The sequence below is a fragment of the Dendropsophus ebraccatus genome, chromosome 8, assembly GCF_027789765.1.
Source record: "Dendropsophus ebraccatus isolate aDenEbr1 chromosome 8, aDenEbr1.pat, whole genome shotgun sequence".
Lineage (NCBI taxonomy): Eukaryota > Metazoa > Chordata > Amphibia > Anura > Hylidae > Dendropsophus > Dendropsophus ebraccatus.
Genome location: NC_091461.1, coordinates 68606456 through 68632680, shown reverse-complemented (window position 1 = coordinate 68632680; position 26225 = coordinate 68606456). Strand labels below are relative to the sequence as shown.

General features: G+C 39.7%; 1 protein-coding gene across 3 annotated transcripts in view; it reads left to right on the top strand.

Moving 5' to 3' along the window:
• UNC5B (unc-5 netrin receptor B) overlaps positions 1-24964 on the top strand; it is a 142255-nt gene extending 117291 nt beyond the window's left edge. Inside the window, exons 6-17 of one of the 3 annotated variants that reach the window (XM_069980628.1) lie at positions 5252-5419; positions 5591-5755; positions 6772-6786; positions 10514-10708; positions 11248-11619; positions 12861-12948; positions 14081-14249; positions 14989-15222; positions 18720-18869; positions 19408-19572; positions 22463-22641; positions 23569-24964. In XM_069980628.1, the coding sequence (XP_069836729.1) occupies positions 5252-5419; positions 5591-5755; positions 6772-6786; positions 10514-10708; positions 11248-11619; positions 12861-12948; positions 14081-14249; positions 14989-15222; positions 18720-18869; positions 19408-19572; positions 22463-22641; positions 23569-23734 (2066 nt within the window). In that variant the 3' untranslated portion in view covers positions 23735-24964. Of the gene's footprint in view, positions 1-5251; positions 5420-5590; positions 5756-6771; positions 6805-10513; positions 10709-11247; positions 11620-12860; positions 12949-14080; positions 14250-14988; positions 15223-18719; positions 18870-19407; positions 19573-22462; positions 22642-23568 lie in introns of all 3 variants that reach the window. The other 2 variants (XM_069980627.1, XM_069980630.1) reach the window with 2 other exon arrangements.
• Positions 24965-26225: the final 1261 nt, after the last annotated feature.

Below are 26225 nucleotides of genomic sequence, written 5' to 3'. Positions count from 1 at the left end.
CATCTTCAGACCCTATTTTTTGTACAGGTGTTCTGTCACTTGTACAGAGGTCATTCTACAGAAGAGTAGAGGCTTAGCAGTAAGACCCATTTATTGTTTTGAACCACTCTACTAGTGTCCCCCTTTTACTGTAATGCTGTATAGTAAATCACATTTCAGCAGCCTCCACCTTATCTCAGAAAGACTCTGCTTAGCTTTAAGACTAGCGGTGAAAGTGGAAATTGCTTCAGGATCATTTGAAAATATCTATATCATAAAAATCAAAGTCTGTCTGTCTGTCTGTCCTTCTGTCTGTCTGTCCTCTATAGACTTCCAAACGCCTGAACCGTTTGACCCCAAATTTGGCACACAGATACATTGGGTGCCCGGGAAGGTTATTGCGAAGGTCCCGTCCCCGCCAGATGTACAGGAGGGGAGGGGGAGGGGAAAGAGAGGCGCCCCACAGAGATCAATGGGAAAATCTCCTCACTGCAAACACAGGTGATATAATTAGCTGCAGCAGACACGGCAGTTGGAGCCTTAGCAACCAATAGGATTACTGCTTTCATTTTCACAGGGAGCAATGGTTGCTAGGGAAGCTGCCTCACAACATCCACAGTAATAACTGGTAGACCCCCTACTCCATCTATACAGTACATATATATATACCGTATTTTTCGCTTTATAGGACGCACCTTTTGATAAGACGCACCCCTGATTTTAAGGGAGAAAAATAGAAAAAAAAATATTTTGCTCATTGTCACAGTTTGGAGATAGCATATAGTGCCCACATAGTAGCCAATCCCCCATAAAGTGCCCCACATAGTAGCCAGTGCCCCCCATAGTAGCCAGTGCCCCCGATAGTAGCCAATCCCCCCATAGTAGCCAATCCCCTCATAGTAGCCAATCCCCCCATAGTAGCCAGTGCCCCCCATAGTAGCCAGTGCCCCTCATAGTAGCCAGTGCCCCTCATAGTAGCCAATCCCCCCATAGTAGCCAATCCCCCCATAGTAGCCAATCCCCCCATAGTAGCCAGTGCCCCCATAGTAGCCAGTGACCCCCATAGTAGCCAGTGACCCCCATAGTAGCCAGTGACCCCCATAGTAGACAGTGACCCCCATAGTAGACAGTGACCCCCATAGTAGCCAGTGCCCCCATAGTAGCCAGTGACCCCCTTAGTACCCTGTGCCCCCCATAGCAGCCATTTCCCCCCCCTAAAACAACAAACCAGTAACTCACCTGTCCGGCGGCCCCAGCAGCTCCTGTCTTCCGTCGGCAGCGCGCACTTCCGACATCCTCCGGGCACAGGCAGCGGGGTACAGAGACGCTGCCTGTGCCGGAAGTGTCCTGCAACCTCTATCATGAATGATAGAGGCTGCAGAACACATCCAGGACACAGGCAGTCTCTGTACCCCGCTGCCTGTGCCCGGAGGATGTCGGAAGTGCGCGCTGCCGACGGGAGACAGGAGCTGCTGGGGCCGCCGGACAGGTGAGTTCCGGGACCACCTCCGCCCGCTCGCTCAGCTGACAGCCGATCAGGAGCCCAGGAAAGTGCTGCTCATTGCACTTTCCCGGGCTTATGATCAGCTCAGCTGAGTGGCGATGGAGGGGCAGGCTGGGCGGGCGGAGGGGATCGCTCAGAGCCGCTCACTATGCATATGCATAGTGAGCGGCAATACAGGGGGTGGGCGGGAAGGCTTCCATGCGGTGCTCTGCACTGCTTGGGAGCCGTCTTCGCTTTATAAGACGCACTTAGATTTTCCTCCCACTTTGGGAGGAAAAAAAGTGCGTCTTATAAAGCGAAAAATACGGTATATATATATATATATATATATATATATATATATATATATATACACAGGACCCCCTACTCCATCTATACAGTACATGTATATACAGGGCACTACAGGTATACAAAACTGTGACTGGATAACACTGCCACACCAGACCTGACCAATACCGCCATACTGTGCTGGATAACACTGTCATACCAGACCTGACCAATACCGCCATACTGTGACTGGATGACACTGCCACACCAGACCTGACCAATACCGCCATACTGTGACTGGATAACACCTCCATACCAGACCTGACCAATACCGCCATACTGTGACTGGATAACACCTCCATACCAGACCTGACCAATACCGCCATACTGTGACTGGGTAACACCGCCAGACCTGACCAATACCGCCATACTGTGACTGGATAACACTGCCACACCAGACGTGACCAATACCGCCATACTGTGACTGGATAACACTGCCACACCAGACCTGACCAATACCGCTATACTGTGCTGGATAACACTGTCATACCAGACCTGACCAATACCGCCATACTGTGCTGGATAACACTGTCATACCAGACCTGACCAATACCGCCATACTGTGACTAGATAACACTGCCATACCAGACCTGACCAATACCGGCAAACTGTGACTGGGTAACACCGCCACACCAGTCCTGACCAATACCACCATACTGTGACTGGATAACACCATCATATCAGACCTGACCAATACTGCCATACTGTGACTGGATAACACCGCTATACCAGACCTGACCAATACCACCATACCATGACTGGATAACACCGCCACACCAGACCTGACCAATACCGCCATACTGTGACTGGATAACACTGCCATACCAGACCTGACCAATACCGCCATACTGTGCTGGATAACACTGTCATACCAGACCTGACCAATACCGCCATACTGTGACTGGATAACACTGCCATACCAGACCTGACCAATACCGGCAAACTGTGACTGGGTAACACCGCCACACCAGTCCTGACCAATACCACCATACTGTGACTGGATAACACCATCATATCAGACCTGACCAATACTGCCATACTGTGACTGGATAACACCGCTATACCAGACCTGACCAATACCGCCATACTGTGACTGGATAACACCCCCATACCAGACATGACCAATACCGACACACTGTGACTGAATAACACTGCCATACGGGTAAATACAACCCTGCAGGTATACAGGACACTACAGGTATACAGGACCCCAAAACTATACACTACAAGTGCACGGGACCTCCACAAAACTATATACTACAGGTATACAAGACCCCAAACTTTACACTACAGGTATACAGGACCCCAAAACTATATACTACAGGTATACAGGACCTCCACCAACTATATACTTCAGGTATACAGGACCTCCACCAACTATATACTACAGGTATACAGGACCCCAAACTATACACTACAGGTATACAGGACCCCAAAACTATACACTACAGGTATACAGGAACTCCACCAACTATATACTACAGGTATATAGGACCCCAAACTATACACTACAGGTATACAGGACATCAAAACCATACACTACAGGTATACAGGACCTACACCAACTCTATAATACAGGTATACAGCACCTTCACCAACTCTATACTACAAGTATACAGGACCCCAAATATACTATAGGTATACAGGAACTCCACCAGCTATATACTACAGGTATATAGGACCCCAAACTATACACTACAGGTATACAGGACCTCCACCAACTCTATACTATAGTTATACAGGACCCTCAAACTATTTACTACAGGTATACAGGACCCCCAAACTATATACTACAGGTATACAAGACCTCCACCAATTATACACTACAGGTATCCAGGACCCTCAAACTATAAACTACAGGTATACAAGACCTCCACCAACTATACATTACAGGTATACAGCACCAACTATATACTACAGGTATACAGGACCCCCGAACTATACAGTACAGGTATACAGGACCTTCACCAACTGTACACTGCAGGTATACAGGACCTCCCTCAACTATACACTATAGGTATACAGCCCCCCCAACTATGCACACATAAATGTGAGACCCCTAAAAACTATACATTGTGGGTATACAGAACCCCTCCAACTATGCACTACAGGTATACACTAATTCCACTGATTAACTCAGATGAAACAATACCTTTAGCTTGGCCTCCTGGGCACCTTAGAACAAATCAAATTAACACACTGACATGTTATACCCGGGCAGCGCCGGGTACATTTTCTAGTAAACAATAAAATGGAAAATTAGGGGGAAAAAAATCTACAAAAATATGTCAAGGTCTTAAGCCCCTATTACATGGGGCGACAGAGGAGCAAACGAGCAGTCAGCGCTCGTTTGCCACTCGTTCCCTGCTGGCTGCAGCTGCTTTTACCCGCGTCGGCAGCAAGCAAGTAAGTGCAGGGGAGGATCGGGGGGCTTCCCGGGTGGTTGCTAGATCGTTCATGCAGCCCATAGAGGATCCACAGAGCGACAGTAGCAGATTACTGCTATCACAGCGTTGAAAGACAAATGACTGCAATGGTCAGCCGACATCGTTCATGTTGGCTGATCGTTGCCTTCTATTACACAGGACGATCATCGGACTAATACGGCCGATAATTGTTCCGTGTAATAGGGCCTTTAGGCCACCTATAAACACATGCAAAAAAAATAAATACATTAAATATATGGTGCTTTATGCGTTTTTTGTGCCATAGTTCCTAATTCAGGCCATGTGTGTTAAGAGTTTCTCATTTACATATACATTTGTAACAATGTGTGTGATAATGGCCTTTAAGAGATCTTCAGATAGTAAAGTGACCAGGTTATCCCGGGTCTAACCCCCTCCCCCTGTTGGTCAGCTGCAATCATCAATGGAAGCTATGTACTGACTGCTTATTGAAAGCATTAGAGCTGTAGACTTAAAAACCGTAATGGTTAAATTAATCAGAAGGATACATGAGACAATGCAGAAATAAATAGTGTTCATTAGGGAAAATATGCATACTTTTAATCCAAGGAAATCATAATAATTTGACTGATGGTTAATTTTTCTGCACAGAAAAGCTCACAATTCAAGTGGCAGATGTCTGCGGAAACAGAACTAAAGAGCGCTTTGCATCTCTCAGACTAGTAAATTAATTACATCTGCTTATAATTAAATAACCATAGCACCTGTTATTAGGGTTTGTGTGCCAACTCTACCCAGTCAACGGTGGGTGGCATAGATTTTTCCAGACTGGACCTTGGCTTACCAGATGGTTATAAATATTTTCAAGTCATTAGTTAAGATAACTATTATTTTTCTCTGCTGATTTTTCCTCTGCGTATTATCAGCACTGATATGTTTCACAAGCGTTCAGTGTATTCTGTAGCCCTCTGTTTCTTATGAACTGGATGTACGAATGTCTGCTGATAAAACCGATCTGCATTTCTCTTGTGTTTAGTGAATGGAGGATGGTCATCCTGGTCTGAATGGTCTCCATGTAACAACCCCTGTGGGCGAGGTATACAGAAGAGGACAAGAATGTGTACAAATCCAACACCTTTAAATGGTGGTGCTTTTTGTGATGGTCAACCATTCCAGAAACTAGCTTGCACCACTATGTGCCCAGGTATTTGTGCATGCACATATTTAGAGTAATAGCAACATGACACTGTGTGTGTGTGTATATATATATATATATATATATATATATATATATGTATATACGGTATATATATATATATTATATATATGGTCTTGTAGACTTATGTTCTATTCCTGTTTATAACATGGTTTGCAGTTGATGGAGGATGGACTGAGTGGAGCAAATGGTCAGCCTGCAGCACTGAATGTACCCATTGGAGAAGCAGAGAATGTAATGCACCGACTCCAAAAAACGGTGGTAAAGATTGCAGTGGAATGCTGCTCGACTCCAAAAACTGCACAGATGGCTTGTGTATGCAGAGTAAGTGCTCCAGTAAAAATCTTCATGGTAGCCGTTGTTGTTGTTGTTTTTTTCCTCTTCTTCTGTATAAGTCTCAATTATTCTCCTATAAAGGCATGTGAAGACGTATAGGCCATTAATGCTCCACTGGGAATTCTGGGATAAAACATATGTAAAGCAGCCCTCTGGTGCCATCTTTAAGTGCATATCCTTCTTTCCAGAATCCCCAGTGGAGCATGAATGGCCTGTGAGTCTCCACATATCTTTCTTGCTCTCCTTAGGAAAAACATTAGCTTTTTGGTCCCAGACCAGCTGTCCTCTTCATAGCCAGTATATTGGTTTATTAAATGTCATATTCTAAGGTTTCTTAAAACTCAAACACTGTATCGAAAGAAAAGTTACCTCCAAAAGGTGGTGTCAGAGAGCTTCTTAGCATGTCTTTAGTCTCAAACTTTATTAGTTGACACAATTTAGTCCTATAAACCATCTTAATGGTGTGTTCACACCTACAGAATCTGCAGCTGATTTTCTGCAGTAGATTTCATTTAAATAACTGAACACAGCATCAAATCTGCTGCAGATCTGCTGCAGATCCTGTAGGTGTGAATGCACCATAAAGGTGCGTTCACACGTACTGGATCCGCAGCAGATTTGATATTGCAGATCCACAGCAGATTTGTAACTGTGGTCAATGTAACTAAATAATTGAACACAGTATCAAATCTGCTGCGGATTCTGTACGTGTGAACATACCCTTAGTTAGCAAAATACCTGCAGAACCATTCTCCACCCAGGAAGATATCAGACTATTGATTATATTTGTATTTGGTTACCATTCCAGTTATATATAATTTCTATTGTCTCCATATGCTTTGAGTTTTACATCATATTTCAGATTTTAACAATAATCAGATTTTTTTCACATTCCATCACCATGTACATTTTTATTCTAATTGTCATTTGTCATTGACATCATTGTAATCCCTCCATCTTTTTTATCATGTCATTAATGTCATTTTGGTTTTTGTTTCTAACAGACAAGAGAGTGTTAGGTGAGCCAAAAAGCCATTGTAAGTTTTATTTCATCTCTTTCATTTTTGCTCATCCTATTTGTTTCCGTTTGCTTATTTTGCATGATTGATCATTTTGGCTTCATTGAATCAGTAACACGGGGTCATATGATTTTACGCTTTGCTCAGTTTGGGGCATCTGTCACAACACCACATGCACAGTGGAAAAAGAGAAAAGAACCAGTACTCATCGCAGTGCACTCCAGGAATAAAGATGTAGTATAATAGAATAATCCATCCAATTCTGCATACTGTAGCTGGTGCATGGTGATGCAAGCCCATATTAGCTTTCTAGCAGTCCTTTGTAGAACCACCCATAACACACTGGGCTACAATTATGAGAAGCAGCAAATGGAGTCTATTTCGAGTCATTTTGCACTAGTGACCAGCTGCCATCCCTAAACCAACCTGCTACAACTGCATGCACACTACACCCATAGGACTTGTATGCCCAGAGTTGACCTTTTTAAAAAAAATTAAAAAGAATCTTTTTAACAAAACTTTTAGTCTGCTCACTTCTTTTCTGTAACATGCTTCCTGGACATAGAGCAGCATTTTCAACATAACAGGTTCACCTTAAAGTGATGTTGTCACCCCCTATTGATATGTGGAGTTCTCAGCACCGTTTAGAATTTTCCATACTGCACAGTTCATATTTGCATGTATAAAACATGTCTTTGTTGTCTTTCTGGCCAAAAATGCTTTTTATCATTAATGGACAATGTCATCTGGGTGGGGCTTCACTTCCGATGTTCCCTCCTCCTGCCTATGTTAACCTCATAGTCCCCGCCCCTCTGTGACATTATCAGAATTGGCCTCTTCTGGCCGGGAAGCAGTAAGAACCGATAAGGATACAGTAATGTCACTGCCTGACTGTGCCTTTGACACAGAAGATGGATCCCACCCCCCCACTGCAGTAGGAGCGGCCCATTCCAATGACGTAACTTAGTGGCCAGGCCTACGTCGCTGACATAGGCGGAGAGACGGGCCACATCAACAGTGAAGCCCTGCCCAAATGACACTGTCCATCAATGATAAAAAGTACAATTGTAAGTACAAGTAAATATGTGCAGCATGGAATCTTCTAAATGTTGCTGAGAACTGCACATATTGATGGAGGGAGTCAATATCACTTTAAGGACTCTCTAATGAATAATAAAAATCATTGTAAACTTTCCCTTAAAGATATTGTATTAGCTAACAACAATGGTTATCTCCACCACTGTAAAGGGCCAAGTGTAATTTAAATCCCATTAACCTATTGCTCTTTCATTATGTTTAATGATCAGAAGTGCAGTGTCCATGTTAAGTATGGCAGCATCAGCAAATAACTTTTTTTGGGTATAAAACTAGTTACTGCATTGTAGGGAAGATGTAAAATTCCCTTCATCTTTGAGGCGATAGATCGTTTATTACAAACATTATATGAAACTGCTGTATAAACAGGGTCTGTGGAGGAACAATTAATTAAAGTACTTCATAAAATATTTAAATAACTTGTATAAATTATTTAAAACAATTCTACATCGCTTTAGGAAAGGAAGCTTTGGAAATAGTACAATAAACATTTATTAAAAAAAAAAAAAAAATTCACCTGCATTAAGCGAAAGATTATAAGTGGTTGCTGTCATCTGTTTAAAATAGTCACTCGTGTGTTTCACCATAGAACATAAGGCATGAGTCAGATGATGTGTCAGTAAAATCCACTGAAGGACAGATTGTCCTTAACATATTCTTAAAGGAAGGTTGTCTTATAAAACACAGTGGTTTCTTGTGAACTTCTAATGGGAATGCAGTACGCTGAGGCTGTCCATACAGAGTAAACGGCCCACAGCCACAATACATACAGCGGGGGATAACTTCAAAGACACTAGATGATGATTTGGAAATTAAGAATGTCCATTGTGTGTTGTTGTGAAATATGGGTGATATACAAAATCAACATACATAATTTATAAACTGGAGGTGTTTTGCCTTAACAGCTTTTTTCCATTTACTCTCAGGGCAAAGTCAGGGTTTTTGCTATTGGCTATTTTACAGCTTCAGTCTGGGTTCACACTACGTATATTTCAGTCAGTATTGTGGTCCTCATATTGCAACCAAAACCAGGAGTGGATTAAAAACACAGAAAGGATCTGTTCACACAATGTTGAAATTGAGTGGATGGCCGCCATATAACAGTCAATAACGGCCATTATTTCAATACAACAGCCGTTGTTTTAAAATAACAGCAAATATTTGCCATTAAATGGCGGCCATCCACTCAATTTTAACATTGTGTGAACAGATCCTTTCTGTGTTTTTAATCCACTCCTGGTTTTGGTTGCAATATGAGGACCACAATACTGACTGGAATATACGTAGTGTGAACCCAGCCTAAGGCTGGGTTCACACTACGTATATTTCGGTCAGTATTGTGGTAAGGAACAGAACCTTTATTTACTGAAAGAGTAGTTGATGTGATTAGTAAATCTACAGTTACTGAAGTTAAACCTGTCTGGGATACAGATATGTCTTTATCTGTATATATCTAAGATGGTAAGACAGGAAATAATACATGGGGAGACTAGATGGACCAAGTGGTTATTTCTGCCAACAATTTTCTTTTCTATTTTTTTGTGTACTAAGAATTTCTTTTGGTTATTGTGGTGTAGGTTATTATAGTGTTTGCTTTGATTGTGATCTTTATCTTAAACCTTTTTTAGGTTGGGATCAGATTTAGTTTTTTTTTTAATTACATTTTGAAGGTAGAGGAAGGTAAAGGCCAAGATTTATTAATCTCCAGTGCGACAGATTTTTTGAACGGCCTGATAAATGTGGAACCTTTTAAAGGTTGTCTGTCTAGTTTAAGGCCTTATCCACATGATCTGTGCCGCAATCCGGAGGAGGATCGCGGCACGGATCACCTAGCCGGAGCCCAACCCCCTCTCGCCGCCCAAGCACAGAGGAGTAGGTGATTAGTAGATGCGATGATAGGAGCGCACACCATGCTCTCCTCTCATCTCTGCTGCCAGGCGCGGGTAGGGGGGATTATGTGCCGTGATCTGCACTAGGACATGTCCTATTTTTCCGCAGTGCAGGTGGCAGCACAGATCATGTGCCTACAGGACGTTTGAATGCATCCTTAGTTTGTACTTTAGTAAATTTGTAATAAGTTTGAGAGTTTTAGTAAAATTTGGGCCATTGTGTTTTTACAGCTTTAAAACTTTGTGAGGCAGAGATTGACAGTATAGTTATAAGAGGTGAAATATTTCACAAGTGTGGTACACACCTATTGAAATTACAATAACCATGAATCCCTTTGTTATCCTTCTTGGTAAAAATGCACGCATTCCTGCTATAAAAGCATGACCCCCCCCCCCCCCCCCCCCCCCCCAATACCTTCAAAGCGCAATAAAAATTTGAAGAGAAAAAAAAAAAAGCATTCCCTATACTGACATTTGGCCGGCAACCTATGTAACTCAAAAATTCCTATTCAGTGTCTACACACACATACTGATCATTCCAAGTCTTTCTCACCCAACCAGCATTTGCCTGCACGAAAACTTTCCAAGAGAACATTTGTAGACTATTTAGTGTTAGGAAGTGACCTCTGTGCTTATGTATACTTGTATTTTTTTTTTTTTTTTTTCAGAAATCCACTTCTACATCTTGTAGTTGTAGAAGTTGTGGTCAAGAGGTTACTTAGTAATGTTTTTTTCTTCGCTAGTGTTGGATTCCACTGGAGATGTTGCTCTCTATGCTGGTCTGGTCGTTGCCATTTTCATCTTCATTATCATCCTCATGGCTGTCGGGATAGTAGTGTACAGACGTAACTGCCGTGATTTTGACACAGATATCACAGATTCATCAGCTGCCCTTACAGGCGGATTTCATCCTGTGAACTTCAAGACTTCTAGGCACGGTATGGCTAATACATTTGACCCCATTACCTATCTACTACTGTGAATGCTCATTAACTGTCATATTCTGAGGTACTGGCAGATGGTCTTAATAACAAAACAGATGAAGCCCAAAACTGCAATATTCTATTCTGGGAATTGTAATTACTGACTGTATGTTTTTGTAATTACTGTCTGCACCTCCCTGAGACATGCCATTTAAATATGTATATGTGTGTGTGTTTGTGATTGTCCATGTCATGTACTAATTTTCATGGTAAACAGTGAGCTACTGAGGCTTAGTTCCTCACAGTTTCTTAAAGGCTGTGATGATATTCATGTGAACAATAAAGTAATCATTTATGTAACAAGGAGCGCACTGCCAACAAACATTGTATGTCTATGGTGGAGGGGTCTGAATGAAGAATTGCAAGGATGATCTTATACTATGTCCAAACTCCTCCTCATAATAAGCCAGTGAGAATGAAAGTATTCAGAAAGTGTAATATTTTATGCTGAGAAATTGTCACAATTCTGACCTTTTTAATATTTCTTATTGCAGACAACTCCCATTTATTACATCCATCAATGCAGCCAGATTTAACTGCCAATGCCAATATATATCGTGGTCATATGTATGCTTTACAAGACTCGGCTGACAAAATTCCCATGACCAACTCTCCATTGTTAGATCCTTTACCGAACCTAAAGATAAAAGTCTTCAATTCCTCTCCAGTTGGGTCATCTCCTGGGATACATGATGACTTACTTGGTCCAAAACCCCTAGGGACATACCCATCTGATACCAACATTATAAATGCAAGGAATAAGACTATAAGTAGCCAGCATCTCCTGACATTGCCCCGTGACTCTAGTAACAGTGTAACTGGGACATTCGGGAGCCTTGGGGGTAGACTGACTTTCCCAAACACAGGTAAGTTGGTGGTTTCAGCCATATTTATAGCCAGATGTAACAGTCTTCCCATGTGCCACTAATAATTGTTGGGATGGTGCTTGTTATGTTAATGTAATATTGCCAAGGATTTTTTTTTTTTAACTGATCAAAGCCATGTCCATTTTTTGTAATGTGTTTCAATTTTTTTTCTATTAACTGCAGCTCACCTCATTGATTTAGAATAGAATAGAATGGTCTTACTTTTCTTATCTATATAGCGATGTCACCTTTTGGCTATGTTCCCGTAACGTGTTTTTCTTTTTTTTTGCCTTCAATCCTATCTGTGGTCACAGGAGGACTGCTAAAAAGTGGAATACTGCTAAAAAGTTCTCTGTACAGAAAAGGAAGTCTTGGCTTATTATTAGGCTTAGTGGCCAGAGTGAAAACTGCAAGCTTTTAGGCTTATTTTAAAATGTACATAGTTTAATGGAAAGTTAGAAAAACATTTTCAAAATGTCTTGTTAAATATGTCTAACATAAAAACAAGATTTAAGCAACGGGTCATTTTCTAATAACACATTCCTTTTAAGCTCTTTCCTTGGCTGAAAACCCAGGAGTTTGAAGGAATTTGTCTGTGGCATTACCTCTTATGCATCTCATGCAGAGCACCTGTTTAAAATAACTAGTTTTCTAATAGGCACCTGTCAAGTTCAACTCAATCCTGGATTTATTTTTTTTTTCTTGTTTATGTATGTGCTATTAAAGTTGTTAAAAGCTATGGAAATGTCAGCATGTTGGCATTAATATAAATTGTACTTCAACGTAATTGGCACTGAGAAGAACTCTGTGCAATTATTGCTCCTTAAAGTGGCATGTTCATAAGCCACAATGTTACAGACAGATGATGTGCTTCTAGTCTGTGTCTTTTGAAAAGAGCAAGGGACCTTTTCCTCTATCTATCTATCTATCTATCTATCTATCTATCTATTTATCTATGCTTTACTATTTGGTAATATCTTATTAGTCAATCAAAGCTTTTTTAGAAGTAATTCTACATTGTGTAAGTAATCTCTGTGTATCTCTCCTAAAGAATTACATCAGTACAAGAAAATGTTAGTGTTATTGGCATATGGTGGCCTTAGCGGGTCTACATGACATGCAGTGTACAGATGGAAGTTAATTTCTTTATAATGAGGGGGGGACCCTTTAGGATCCTCTTTATGATCTCATTACTTGGTCCTCATGGATATTTTTGTATAAATACATGTCTTGTTTGACAGGAGTCAGTTTGCTGATACCGCATGGAGCTATTCCACAGGGAAAATACTATGAAATGTACTTAATGATTAATAAGAGAGAAAACACAGTGTAAGTATTGTTTTATATTTATTCCTTATAAATAAATGGACATAATATCCTAATTTCCACTTATTTCCTTGAGGGAACTTTTTTTCGCTTTGCTCACAACTGCATATTAACGCATTAAGTTTAGTTGTCTTATATATTATTTACCCCTGTATATTCTAAAAGTTGACAGTCATTGCTTTCATTGTTTAGCAAATGTCCTCTAACCCTAGCCTTACGCTCAGCACCCTAACAATAGGATGTAATGGATCTAGCTATTTAACATGGTGTGGGACAGGGACAGAGACATGTCACAATATTTTATCAGTCAGGGTCTGAGTGTTTGGACCACCAATGATCATTAGATTGAGTAGGGAGAAGCTAGGGGCTGAGCGTTTAACTCTTCAGTCAGCTCAGTGCATTTTGCATCTTGCTGCAGGTTATGGCTGCCTTCTAAAGGCCCTATTCCACCAACAGATCTGACGCCAGATTATCTGCCAAAGATTTGAGGCCAAACCCAGGAACAGACTATAATCAGAGAACAGGTCATAAAGGAGAGACTGGATTTCTCCTCTTTTCACATCCACTCCTGGGTTTGGCTTCAAATCTTTGGCAGATAATCTGTCGTCAGATCTGTTGGTGGAATAGGGCTGTTTGTCTATGGAGCCTGCCTCCTGCTGTGAGATGGAGATCGCTGACAGGGAGTGAAGCGGACAGCCATGTTATTCTCCTGGCTCATTCCAATGATTGGTGGGCATCTGAACAACCAGACCTCAACCAATCTAAACTGTTGAGATGTCTCAGTGACATGTCAAAGACCTATGCAAATAAGGGACCCTTTAATACTAAAGCTGACCATATATATAGATTACCGTCCAAATGTATGTTGGCCTCATGACTCTTCTAACTGATGATGATGATGGCAGGGGGGTGGGGGTGATATCAAGCACAAGCTCGGCCAGAAAAGAAAAAAGTTCCCTCAACAAAGTAGTGCTGTTGTAGTCTTGGGGGCTGATGGCTTTTTGTAGGGGTCTGTAAAGATTTGATTTTTGTCAATGATGCATGTACTCGTCTTTTTATTTTGGGCTACAGTTTTCTTCCAGCAAGATAATATTCTGTGTTACTTATCTCTGTGGTTACTCTCCCTTATTTGCAGTCTACCTTCAGAAGGGACACAAACAATTTTAAGTCCTATAGTGACTTGCGGGCCCACTGGACTTCTGCTGTGTAGACCTGTCATTCTGACCATCCCTCATTGTGCAGATATAGCCACATCAGACTGGATTTTACAACTGAAGACTCAGTCTCACCAAGGAAACTGGGAGGTATGAATGGATCTCTAGATAATGTCTCAAGATAGGTTTCCTCTGGTTACAAGTGGTGTGTAGAGATGCTGTTAGACACTGGGTGGTGCTGTGTTAAGGGCAGGGGTCTCACACATGGGTCCTGATCAGATTTGCAGAAGCTACAGATTGGAGACCCCAATTGGAGACCAGCCGACTTTGTGGATGAATTACATCTAATAATTTCTGAGAAATCCCTTTAGACCTTTTGAATGCTGTGAATTCAGTCCACATAGAAACATGCAGCGCCATTGGTGTATCCAGCTTGTAACCTATTACCAACTGTGTTTTAACCCTGTATGTAAAGCTGCATTCCAAGAAGTGCTTCTATAGCATTGTCATTCTATTTAGGGTTCCTGTTCTGTACAAGTTTATGCGAGATTCTGAATAATAATCCTATATACTTCTAGTCAAACTTACTAGCAGATCAACTTGCCTTCATAAAAAGAAAAAAAAAAATAGTCTGTAACATCTAGTGGAGCTGGTAGTAACACAGAGAGATTGTGATATACAATAATAACATTATAACAAAATAAAGGAACAAGGTTGTATTTCTGCATTCATTATAGTATCCTACAGCTCCCTCTAGTGGTACATTTTAAGAAACGGCAGTAGATGTACATTTTTAGGAGTATGACATGCTTATATGTACCAGCTGAACTAATGATTTCTTAGAATGAATTTTCCGTGCACATAAGTAATGTATGATTGCCATTTCCAGGAAGTTGTGACGTTAAATGAAGAGACACTCAACACACCATGTTACTGCCAGCTCGAGAGCCAGACCTGTCACATTTTACTTGACCAGTTGGGAACCTATGCCTTTGTGGGAGAATCTTATTCCAGATCAGCAATAAAGAGGCTGCAGCTGGCAATATTTGCACCAATTCTTTCCACATCTCTTGAATACAACCTCAAGGTCTACTGCTTAGAAGACACGCCTGATGCATTAAAGGTATTTGTGTGTGTGTGTGTGTGTGTGTTTGTTTTTTACTCAGAAGGAATTCTTTAAGATATATGAATATTTTCTTTGGCTGTACATAGTGCTTTAGCTTATTCTACATTCTGATCCCATAGTGACCTAGAAGCCTTTAGGGTCCTATTACACTAAACGATTTTTAACAATTATTAACTAATGCTGCGTTTACACAGACAGATTTATGTGACAGATCTTTGAAGCCAAAACCAGGAACAGACTATAAACAGGGATCAGGTCATAAAGGAAAGACTGGGATCTATCCTCTTTTCAAATCCATTCCTGGCTTTGGCTTCCAAAATCTGTCAGATAAATCTGTCTGTGTAAACGCACCATAACAATAAACAATTGCAAACGAGATTGTTTATCGTTAACCTGAAATCGATCACCATATTACACAGAACGATAATCGTTAGTTACGATCGTTACTATGATCGTTATTGTGATCGTTACTAAGATCGTTTATTCCTTCTGATCCCACCAAAACAATGAACAATGTGCAATTACACTGAACGATTAGTGAAAAAATCCGGAACTTGAGCGAACGAACGTGGAATAACAGCGAACAATTAGCGATAATTCTAGGTTCAGATCTAAATCAACAATTAACGACATAAGAACGATTTTTCGATCATTGCCTGTAATTACCCAGAATGATTATCGTTTAAATTCAAACGATTTAACTATTTTTTGCACAATATTCGTCCCGTGTAATAGGGCCCTTAAAAAGTTGTATAAGTTTTAGTTCCCTTTATTCAGTAGTTGTAAACTGGCAGCTGGCATGTAAAAGAGTATTTCCATCTGTACATGTAATGCTGTATACACAGGATAGGGCATAAATAAGAGATCCTGGGGGCCCAACCTCTGAGGTACCTTGTGTAGACTGCACATGCACTCTGCTGGTCCATTCATTCTTTATAGAGCTGCCAGAGATGGACAAATGCAGCTCTATAGACAGTAGTGATGAGCCAATAGTGAAATATTCAAATATTTGATATTCATACGAATATCTCCCGAATATTCGATCCCATTAAAGGCTATGGGAACAAGTATTCGATTATTTAAAAACATCTATTCGACCACTTGGAGGTAAAAAACGGAAGCTGGGGGATTTGAACGCTTATCGAATATTCTGCAAACTATTCGATAATATTCAATAGATCGAATACCTTACTATTCGATCGAATATCTATTCGATCGAACAGTATTCGCTCATCACTAATAGACAGTCTATGTACTAAACAGACATGCTGGGTATACCAGAGCAGGAGACACTTTAGGTGTCTTCTAAATTAGCATTTTATTGAATGGTGTTCTGAACCAAATATGTAAAAGAGGAGCCTTATAGGATAGCTCCTCTCCTTATGACCTATGAGCCAAAACTGTCATTCAGTGGTGGGAGGGTAGAGGGACCAGCTGTTTTAGGACAGACACTGCACTTAATCAGAGTCAGCATAAACTTGATTAAAAGTTTTTTGGGTTTTTTTTATCAATGTTTACAGCAGTTTCTTCAATTGTGAACAAGGTACTAACGGTTTAATGTGGAATGAGTTAGAAAATGAATAGGTGACATTAGCTAAAGCCAGCTCTGTGCGAATTCTGGTTAATAATGTAAACCATTTATGTTTTTATAGCAGTTGGATTAAACTCAGGTAGCCTCAAAAATGGGTTAGTAAGTGCATAAATCAGTCTCAGAAATGGGCTGATACTGAGCCATGAATGAACAGACCTTTTTGAAATGCTGCGCTAAAACACTATTTTCAGTAATAAAAAGAGCACGGTAATTAAAAACTCCCAAACGCTTTCTTATTTCACCATTTGCAATATTCAAATGACTGGTATTAAGGCAACATATAGATGTCTAACCTTGTAGCTTCTCGGTAATTAATGTTCTTAGTTACCTTCCTTAGTGTTTAAAGGGCAAAAAAGTAATTATTTTTACTACTTCTCAAGTTTTGCATACAAGTGAGCGAATCTCTTCCTAATGACCTAATTATCTCACCAGATAATTTAAGCAAACAAACTAACAAAGAGATTACTTGAATAAATAAGTAAGCGCCGACTCGCGTTTTCTGCCTCCTGTTCTTTAAATATTCTAGGACATCTCTGTAGAGCCTGCTACTTCTGAGGCTTTCTAATTAAGATGATGATTAATGATATTCTGTAATTCCTGTTTTAGGGGAATAAAATGTTTTTCAAATTATCTTTTAAATTAATATTTGTTAGGAAAATGATATTTAATTATTCATATTATGTCATTTATTTTTATGTGAAGTGGGGTTCTGATTTACCTTGATTACATAATTAGAAATAACATTTCACTCCCTGCTGCCTAGTCGCCAAATCACAGGGCAGCAAATGATAAAGTTGCCTTAAAGGGAAGGCGGCATGAGAAAAGCACCTATTGTGTTAGATCCAGTTTTTATGTTAAACGTTAAATTTTTTTTATTTTTTTTTCTCCATGTTACTGTGTTAAATAAAATCTTGAAATCTTGCAAATTTCAGGATGTTCAGTGATTTTTGTGCCATATTTATCCTTTGTATATTTGTTATGAAGTAACAATGCTTGGTAAAGATTCTTTTAGTGCCCCCAGACACATTAGGATAAAGTCAGCTGGACTTTTGGTGGAAACAGATGTCTTTCTACTGTGTATGGGGGTCCTCCCTAGTCTCCACCTAAAAATTCATGTTGGGTTTTAATTGCCCAATTTTTTATGTATTTGGAGAAACTAGCTGCTATTGGAAAAGCCTGGGAGCAGCTTAACTCTCCTCTCGATTCAGAATATATAAAGGCTCGGCCAAGCTGAACATTCATGGGTATGGAGTCAACAGGAATGATAGCTGCTAACCAAATGTTTGCTTAACAGCTATCACATGTATGACCAGCCTAGGTAGTGATTCTGTAATTTTACCCATGTCCAGAATACTTTTTCTTTGAAGAAAATGAGTATGCTACACATTAAAGGCTCCTATAGTCTATGTGGCTGCTGTAATGTTTACCTCTGAATGCTGTTAACAGCCACTTGGGCAAAAAGGCTCATAAAAAATGTTTCTACAATCATAAAATAAAAACAGATTTGAAAAAAGAACACGTTTTAGTATGTGATTTTATTGATATATAAACAATATCTTTATCCTGTATCAGGATAAAAACCAAGGCACTTTTTGGATATGTAGACTGCTGCCGATAAAGAGTGCTGATGTATTAGGTCCATGCCTTTACCCAGCTCAAGTATTGTCAGCACAAGGCAGCGTGATAAATCGCAGGATGCTTCCATTTTTGACCATCTTCTGTTTACATGGGAACATTCATGCCTGACTAATAATGAATTTTGTTGCTGTGCAATTCCAACTAAAAGTACAGACTGGATAGACATCAGGGTCTTTTCTATTGCCATGCCTCAATTTTATTGTTCTTGGTGTAACGTACAGTTAGTTATATTTACAGTGCCATTTATTTTCATCCTTTTTTACAGGAAGTTCTAGAGTTGGAGAGGACCTTAGGAGGATATCTAGTAGAAGAACCAAAGCCACTGATGTTCAAAGACAGTTACCACAACCTGCGTTTATCCATTCATGATATTCCTCATTCACTGTGGAGAAGCAAATTACTAGCAAAATTTCAGGTTAGTGGATGTATGTCCCAAACTGCTACAGCTCTAGTAACTGTATTCTGATAAGGTAGTGCTTTACTTAAAGGGATTCTCTTTTCTGGAAATACTCAGTGAAGGATCATTTGACACTAAAATATTCAGTAAGTATCCCCCTGTTGGGACTTCCAACTATTACCAATAATCTGTGGGTAAACCTGGCAATAAGGGGTAAATTTTTATGCAGCGCCACCACAGGGAAAATAAAGTATTACACATTTCCCATTCAAATCAGTAGATTGCGTGTAATAGAAGACAGGGCAGTCTACATACCCACTCTCCACTGTGGTTTAGAGATCAAGGTCTTGAACAGCAGTTTCTTCTATTCCTCTTTATATGAATATTATGATTCCCATAAGACTGAGAATAAAATAGATTTCCAGAAAAGTGTATTTGTTTGTTTAAAAAGTGCTGGTTTCAACACTATCCCGACTAAAGTCCTCCATAAAGATCCTATTTGAAAATAATTGGTTATTCTATAAACTGAAGTTACAATGTGGTTTCCTTATTTCAGGAGATACCTTTTTATCACATCTGGAGTGGAAGTCAGCGGTCGTTGCATTGTACATTCACGTTGGAAAGGTACAGCTTGGCTTCCACAGAGCTAACATGCAAAATCTGTGTGAGGCAAGTGGAAGGAGAAGGCCAGATATTCCAGTTGCATACTAACCTGGAAGAGGTGAGGAAATGTTACTTCTGTCAGTATATAACTTTATAGATTGAGCTTGGTGTGTGCCATGCTTTAGATACCAATCAGACTAGAAATGTCTCTAAAACATAACTTTTTATTTATTTATTATAAGACCCCAATAACCAAAAAATAACAAACCATCTACAAAGTGCTGAGTCCCTCCTTCACCTGAACACCAACCACACAAAGAGGTTCTGAGAGGGGTACTCTAAGGTGGAAGATATTTATGCAGAAGGATAGTATACTGTGTACAGTTTAGGACTCAATAGTACAGAAAAAATGGTTTGCTGCTATGCGGCTACTCACTGGCCTATAAAACAGGTGTACCATTGGAGTTCACATGTTTGATAGAGGGATATTCTTCTGCCTTGTACACTATAAGAGAAGAAATCTGCATTGGCAGGGGCAGCAAATGATGTGGCTTGATTTCGGACTGAGACTTTTCAGTGTCTGCAGTGGAAACCACTGAATGAGCTGCCAGACACTATTTATATAGAGAGTTTGGCTGCATCCCTCCCCCACCATGAAGACAGAGTGCGCTAGTCGAGACTGGGTGACACTGGGAAAGAAGTATCAGGACCATTAAAGTGGTATCTGGGAAATAGTTTCTTTCTAGAAGTATGAGTATCAGGAAATTAGTAAATAAAAAAAAAACACTACACTTATCTTCCTCACTCTTCCTTTGGAGCTTTTGTCCTTGCTGCTTCTGGGTCTGAATAGTAGGCAATGTTTGGGCTGGGAAGTGCACTGGATAATAAAATGTAACCATGTCTTAGGTATGATGAAAAAAAAATAACAAAAAAATACACCTTTTTAAATCTGAAGTTTTATAAATGGAATTAGTGGAATTAGAATTATTTTTATTTAAATTAAAGTTTACCATATAGTCAATGACAGAAATTGTGACCATATAGGCCTACAGCAATAGCCATAAGTAAGCTTTGTACAGAAATGTTAGTTTTGGTATCTTTATGGAGTTATTCATTTATGCATGTGCTTATTTACTTGGACTGTACACTCAGCTTTAAGCTGTTGTTCCTTTAGGCTAATTTTATCCATAAGTTTTTAGTGTCTTTTTGAATCTGGTGATTTGTAGAAAGCATTAATTATTCAGGTTTAGATTAGCGTTGTAAAGTTTCTGAATGACTAGCAATTATGTTGTCTGTGAATATAGAGCGTCTATCATTACACCGAGCACACTGCAGACAAAGGGACCCGTGTTTTTGGAATAAATACTGTAATAAAACTTTACATAAAATGCCGAACATATTGAACATTGGGGCTTTATATGACACATTACTTAGGAAAGACAATGGTTGTAGACAATGGTTGGCTAAAACTTTAGCCAAAGCAAAGCATCTAATTTTATTTCTGAATATAATTTTTGGCACACCTCATTGCACCTCTCATACTGAGAAGAAGGGTCAAAGTATAGCTGTTCTTGTTGTTACCACATGTTGAATAATGTATCTTTTACCTGTGAAGGTAAATAGAATGTTATGCTGTGGGGACGTAGCCTCCTCCTGCGTCAGATTTATTGTAAATCTTGTCAGACATCTACACCTGCTCAGGTGTAGATTTCTGTGCCCACTGTATGGCAGGCGCTGGTCAGGCCGGTTCACGAAGAGGCGTGTGCTTCTTAGTGAATTTGGCGGGGTAATTGGAAGCGGGGCCTAATTACCCCCTAAGTACGCCAGTCTTCATAAATGAGCCTCCTACTGTTAATTTGTAGGGTTTAAAATTGTTGCCTGCTTTTTGACATGTCAATATACTACACACGTAGAGCTTAGTTTATGTGAACTTATCTTATTTCTGTAATTCTTAGACCTGCTTAAGTAGTTTAAAATATATTTTTTGTGTAAAAGTGGCCATATATTTTTAGTACACATTCAGTATAGTTACCCCCCCCCCCCCCCCATTTTCTCATACACATTCATGTTTGGCATAGCCAAACATTTTTGTATTCTTCTGGAGAGAGGAGGGGTAAGCTGCTAACAGACTGCTTTGTTGTAATCTAACAAATCTAACATGCCTGACTGTTTTCTCAACCCAACATCATTTGTCAGGGGAGGGGAGAGTCAGGAAGCCTCCACTCTACACTTCAGACAGTCAATTGTTACCACCAAAGTTGACAGGTTCAGCAGACTTTTGATTAAAGTGTATGGCGACTTTAACAGGGTTATACAGTGCTACAAAAACATGGTCACTTTCTTCCAGAGACAGCAGCACTCTTGTCTCAGTTCAATGGAGCTGAGTAACAGAACCTGCACCCAACCCGGAGACAAGAGCGGTGATGTCTCTGAAAGAAAGTGGCCATATTTTTGTAGCACTGGATAACCCGTTTAGGCAAGTCATATCCTTTCCCAAAGGTACAGTATTACCGATTTACATTGCTGGCAGAAGTTTTAGCCTCTTCATGCACAGAAAGAGAAGATCATCAACAGCGACAGATACATAACCATTGCTATTTCCATAATTTACTAATTATTCAAACATGCCAATAGTTAGTAAAAGGAATATTAGAGTATTCCCATCTCATAAAGTGCTGGCATACCACTAAAATATGTAATCACTGTATTATTGGTTGAGGATCTGACGTATTAAACCTCCACCAATCATTGAGACTGAAGGAGCGCAGTTCTGGAGCCTTGCAGCAGTTCTCTACATAACTGAATGGCTAGGGCCCACTGTGCAAGAAAAAAAAACAGTAAAAGGGATGCAACACTGCTTTCAAAATTGGTATCCTAGGAATATGCTATCACTTGAGGTTGGAATACACTTTTAAGCACTTTGGGAATTAACTGATTAGTAGCATCTTTTTACATCTTTTACAAAATTGTATACTTATTATTCTATTTTTATGCTTGTATTTTACCAGAATGCCAAATCATTTGATCCCTTTTTTTCACATCCTGGAAGTAATATAACAACCCAGCTAGGACCATATGCCTTTAAAATCCCAATGTCAATTAGACAAAAAATTTGCAACAGTTTGGATGCTCCAAACTCTAGAGGAAATGACTGGAGGCTTTTGGCACAAAAACTCAGCGTGGATCGGTAAGTGATTTGTTTTATACTCTTTTAGATTTAAATCATCTATTGAAGTGTTATGACGTTAACTTTGACATACACTTTAAACATATTGTATAACAGTGTGCATGTCCATCTAATGAGCTTAGTGGTAGTGGACACACATGCTTATTCACACTCCTCACAGCCAGGTCTCTGCATAGTGAGCTTTACAATGTTCAGAGAAAAAGCTTTCTGCAATCTGAGCTTCTGAATTCACATTGAAGTATTAAGATGACTCCTTTTGTGGCTAAAAACAGGCTTTACGATCAGCTGTCAGAGGTGGAAGGAGGTTGATTCTGTTTAGGGCAGCACAACTTAGCTTGTAGCACCTAGGTGACATGGGAAGCAAAAAGAAAAAAAATATATATATTTTATGCTAGAAACACAGCAGATTGTATTTAGAATAACCATTAATGGCATTTTAGGGCTTTTTATGTGAAAATATTCATGGGATAACTCCTTCAGGCCTTGTTCACACGCTTTATAGTTTCAATAAATAACGGTCGTTGTTGCAGATTGCAACACCAGGCGCTAATTATTGAAAGGGCGAATTCACATTGTGTATACACTCCGGCTGAGATTCCATGAGCTGCACAGAAAACTGACATGGTACTGCAGTAGCGGCCGGGGTGAGCTTCACAGTCAGCGGCCGTTCTGTGACATGGCTGAGTTACAGAATGGCTGCTGTTATACAGCGTCTGAACATGGCCTTAAAGTGCACAGTATGTCCAAAAGAAAAAGCAACACTAATGGAGATCTAAATTGTGTGAAAGAGGCTTGAAACCTATGGAATAATAAAGAATGTCAGACTCTGTAAATGTAAGGAAGGCTAAAGCTTCTAATCTTTTCACATACATACAAACAGGTTCCCCAACGTTATTCTGTCATGGTTATTTATTTTTTTCTCCTCAGATATCTGAACTATTTTGCCACCAAAGCCAGTCCAACAGGAGTTATCTTGGACTTATGGGAAGCCTTACACCAGGACGATGGTGATCTCAACACTCTTGCCAGTGCCTTGGAAGAAATGGGCAAGAGTGAAATGATGCTTGTCATGACAACAGAGGGAGACTGCTGATGACTTCTTGACGTGGTTGACTTGCGTCAGTGAATTTGTAGGAGATGTTAACAACAGAAAGGTCTTTGATCCAGAAACAAGGGACATTTTCTTTCCTTGTTTATCCTGGAAGACTCAGCAGCAGTGTAGTGGGGAGATTAAATACTCTTATGGTCTAATCACAACCAGCCTTAGAAATCCTTACATACTGTTTACAAGCCATCCAAGTGTCTAATGAAATACCTTCACACGCCACCCACAAAATGCCAGACACAAGGAAAGCATCTTCGTTCCCATAACAACTGCTGGCAGACATCTTTCATGTTCCCTTTTTAAGCATTTAAGACTTTGTAGTTTTAAGCTCTTTCATTTCCTCCATCTTTTAACATGATATGTATTTCTTGAAAGATCATGTACAATCTGATCAAACTGCTTCTATCCTGTCCAAGCTTGGAACAGCCTTACTACTGAGGCAAAAGGTTTCTTAGGAAACGCAAGTTTATTTATTATCCAGATCTTTGGATGAGTCTTTGTTTTATATGTTAATGAGTGAACTATCTGAGTGTATGCACCCACGGGTATGATTGAGGCTGGCTCAACATCTTGCTCTGGTAGAAGTTTCTCACTGTAGACAAAAAAAGTACTTATTTAAACCTATGGGGCCTACTGTCAGTATGATATTATTCAATATGTGACACGTCATTGGGAACTATTCTGCATCCACTTCTTGCTAGTCATTGTTGTCCCATAATGAATTTTTTAGATACCTGAATAGAAACCCTACACAGCTCAGGGAAATATGGGGCCACTGGAGATGACAAAATGGATCCTGAAGTTCCACTTTACAGAAATGTTGGAACTATACAGAGAAGTTGTGGCCTATGACATGCTACGACCAAGGCTGCCAATTTAAAACTTGCTTTTTTCAGTTGTATTAAAGTTTATTTTAAGTAGTAAAGATCAGTTTTTTAGGGGGGGCCCAGCCACCTGATCATGAAATTTAAGTATTCCCATGTTTCTTTGTTTGGGTTCCTTCTTATCTATCATTTACTTTATTAAATAATACAACACTGACAGAATTGGATCAATAACTCTGCATAGTATGGCCTGGGAATATGCTATCTTATCTGTTTCTATACAGGCATTTCAAAAATCTAGGTACAGTAAGAATAGAAAAAAAAATATGGACAGCAATAGTAACTATTCCCATTCCTCGAGCTCAGGAAGTGAATGTAAGCTTTTTTTTTTTTTTTTTTTCCCTTTTTCTTTACCCCCCCCCCCCCCCCCCCCCCCCCCCCCTCTTTCTATGCTGCATGTTTAATGGCAAAACTTCAGTCTTGGCAAGATACCAAGTAGTTTAAAATATGTCCGTCAAAATATTGTTAACCTGTTTTCCTGTATAAGAGGACATTCTGTTCTACACCTAGAAAACCTAATATCTAAAGGGTTGTCCAGAATTAGAAAAATAGACTGGCTTTATTTCCAAAAACAGTGCTACATTTGGGATATGGGTTGTATCTGGTTTTCTTCCTTAATTGCATATAATTGCATGGTGTGGAGTTGCAATACCAACTACAGCCCATGTACAAGAGTGGCGCTGTGTCTCTTAAAAAAAACAGACCTTTTTCTAATCGTGGATAAACCTGCTAAGGAAACAACCTCCTATGGGCAGCAATTATCCTTTTTTATTTAATTTAATTGTGGATTTTAATACACATTTTATTTTCTTCTGTGTATTTCTCACTGGTTTTAATTTTTTTTATTTAAAAAAAACACATACCTAATGTCATTATTGCATTTGAAATCTATTTTTCAAGTAGCAAATGCTCATTTATGTACCACTACAAAATGTAAAGAGAATTGGATTAAAAGTGTTATTTTTATACTTCAAGTTGGATTTCTCGTTCACCTTGTATACTTTTTGTACTGCTTTTCTTGACTCCTAGAGTTTTGTTTTCTATTTCTATGCTTAATGGGGGTAATTTGACTACAGTCTGGATTCTGAAGAGTTTTGGTAAGGAACTATTATTTGGCCATCACGAAAGTCATATGCATCCTTGTCCAAGAAAGGTCCAAACAATGGGGGAGATTTATCAAACTGGTGTAAAATGAAACTGGCTCAGTTGCCCCTAGCAACCAATCAGATTCCACCTTTCATTCCTCACAGACTCTTTGGAAAATGAAAGGTGGAATCTGGTTGCTAGGGGCAACTGAGCCAGTTTCACTTTACACTATGTTTGATAAATCTCCCCCAATATGTATAATAATTTCACATGATATTGCACATGATATAAAGTCCCTGCAATGGTCTAATCACATACAAAAGTCAGGGTACCAGTATAAATAAATGAAAGTAACTTGGGGGGGGGGGGCTCTTTGAGGAGCCAGTGTAAAATAAAAATGTACAATTTTTTCCTAATCTCTTTAAATTCCCGACTGAACACTTTTGTGTGTACAGATAACCTTATCTACTATCTTGTGGCATTAATTACAGATTACATATCACTCTGAA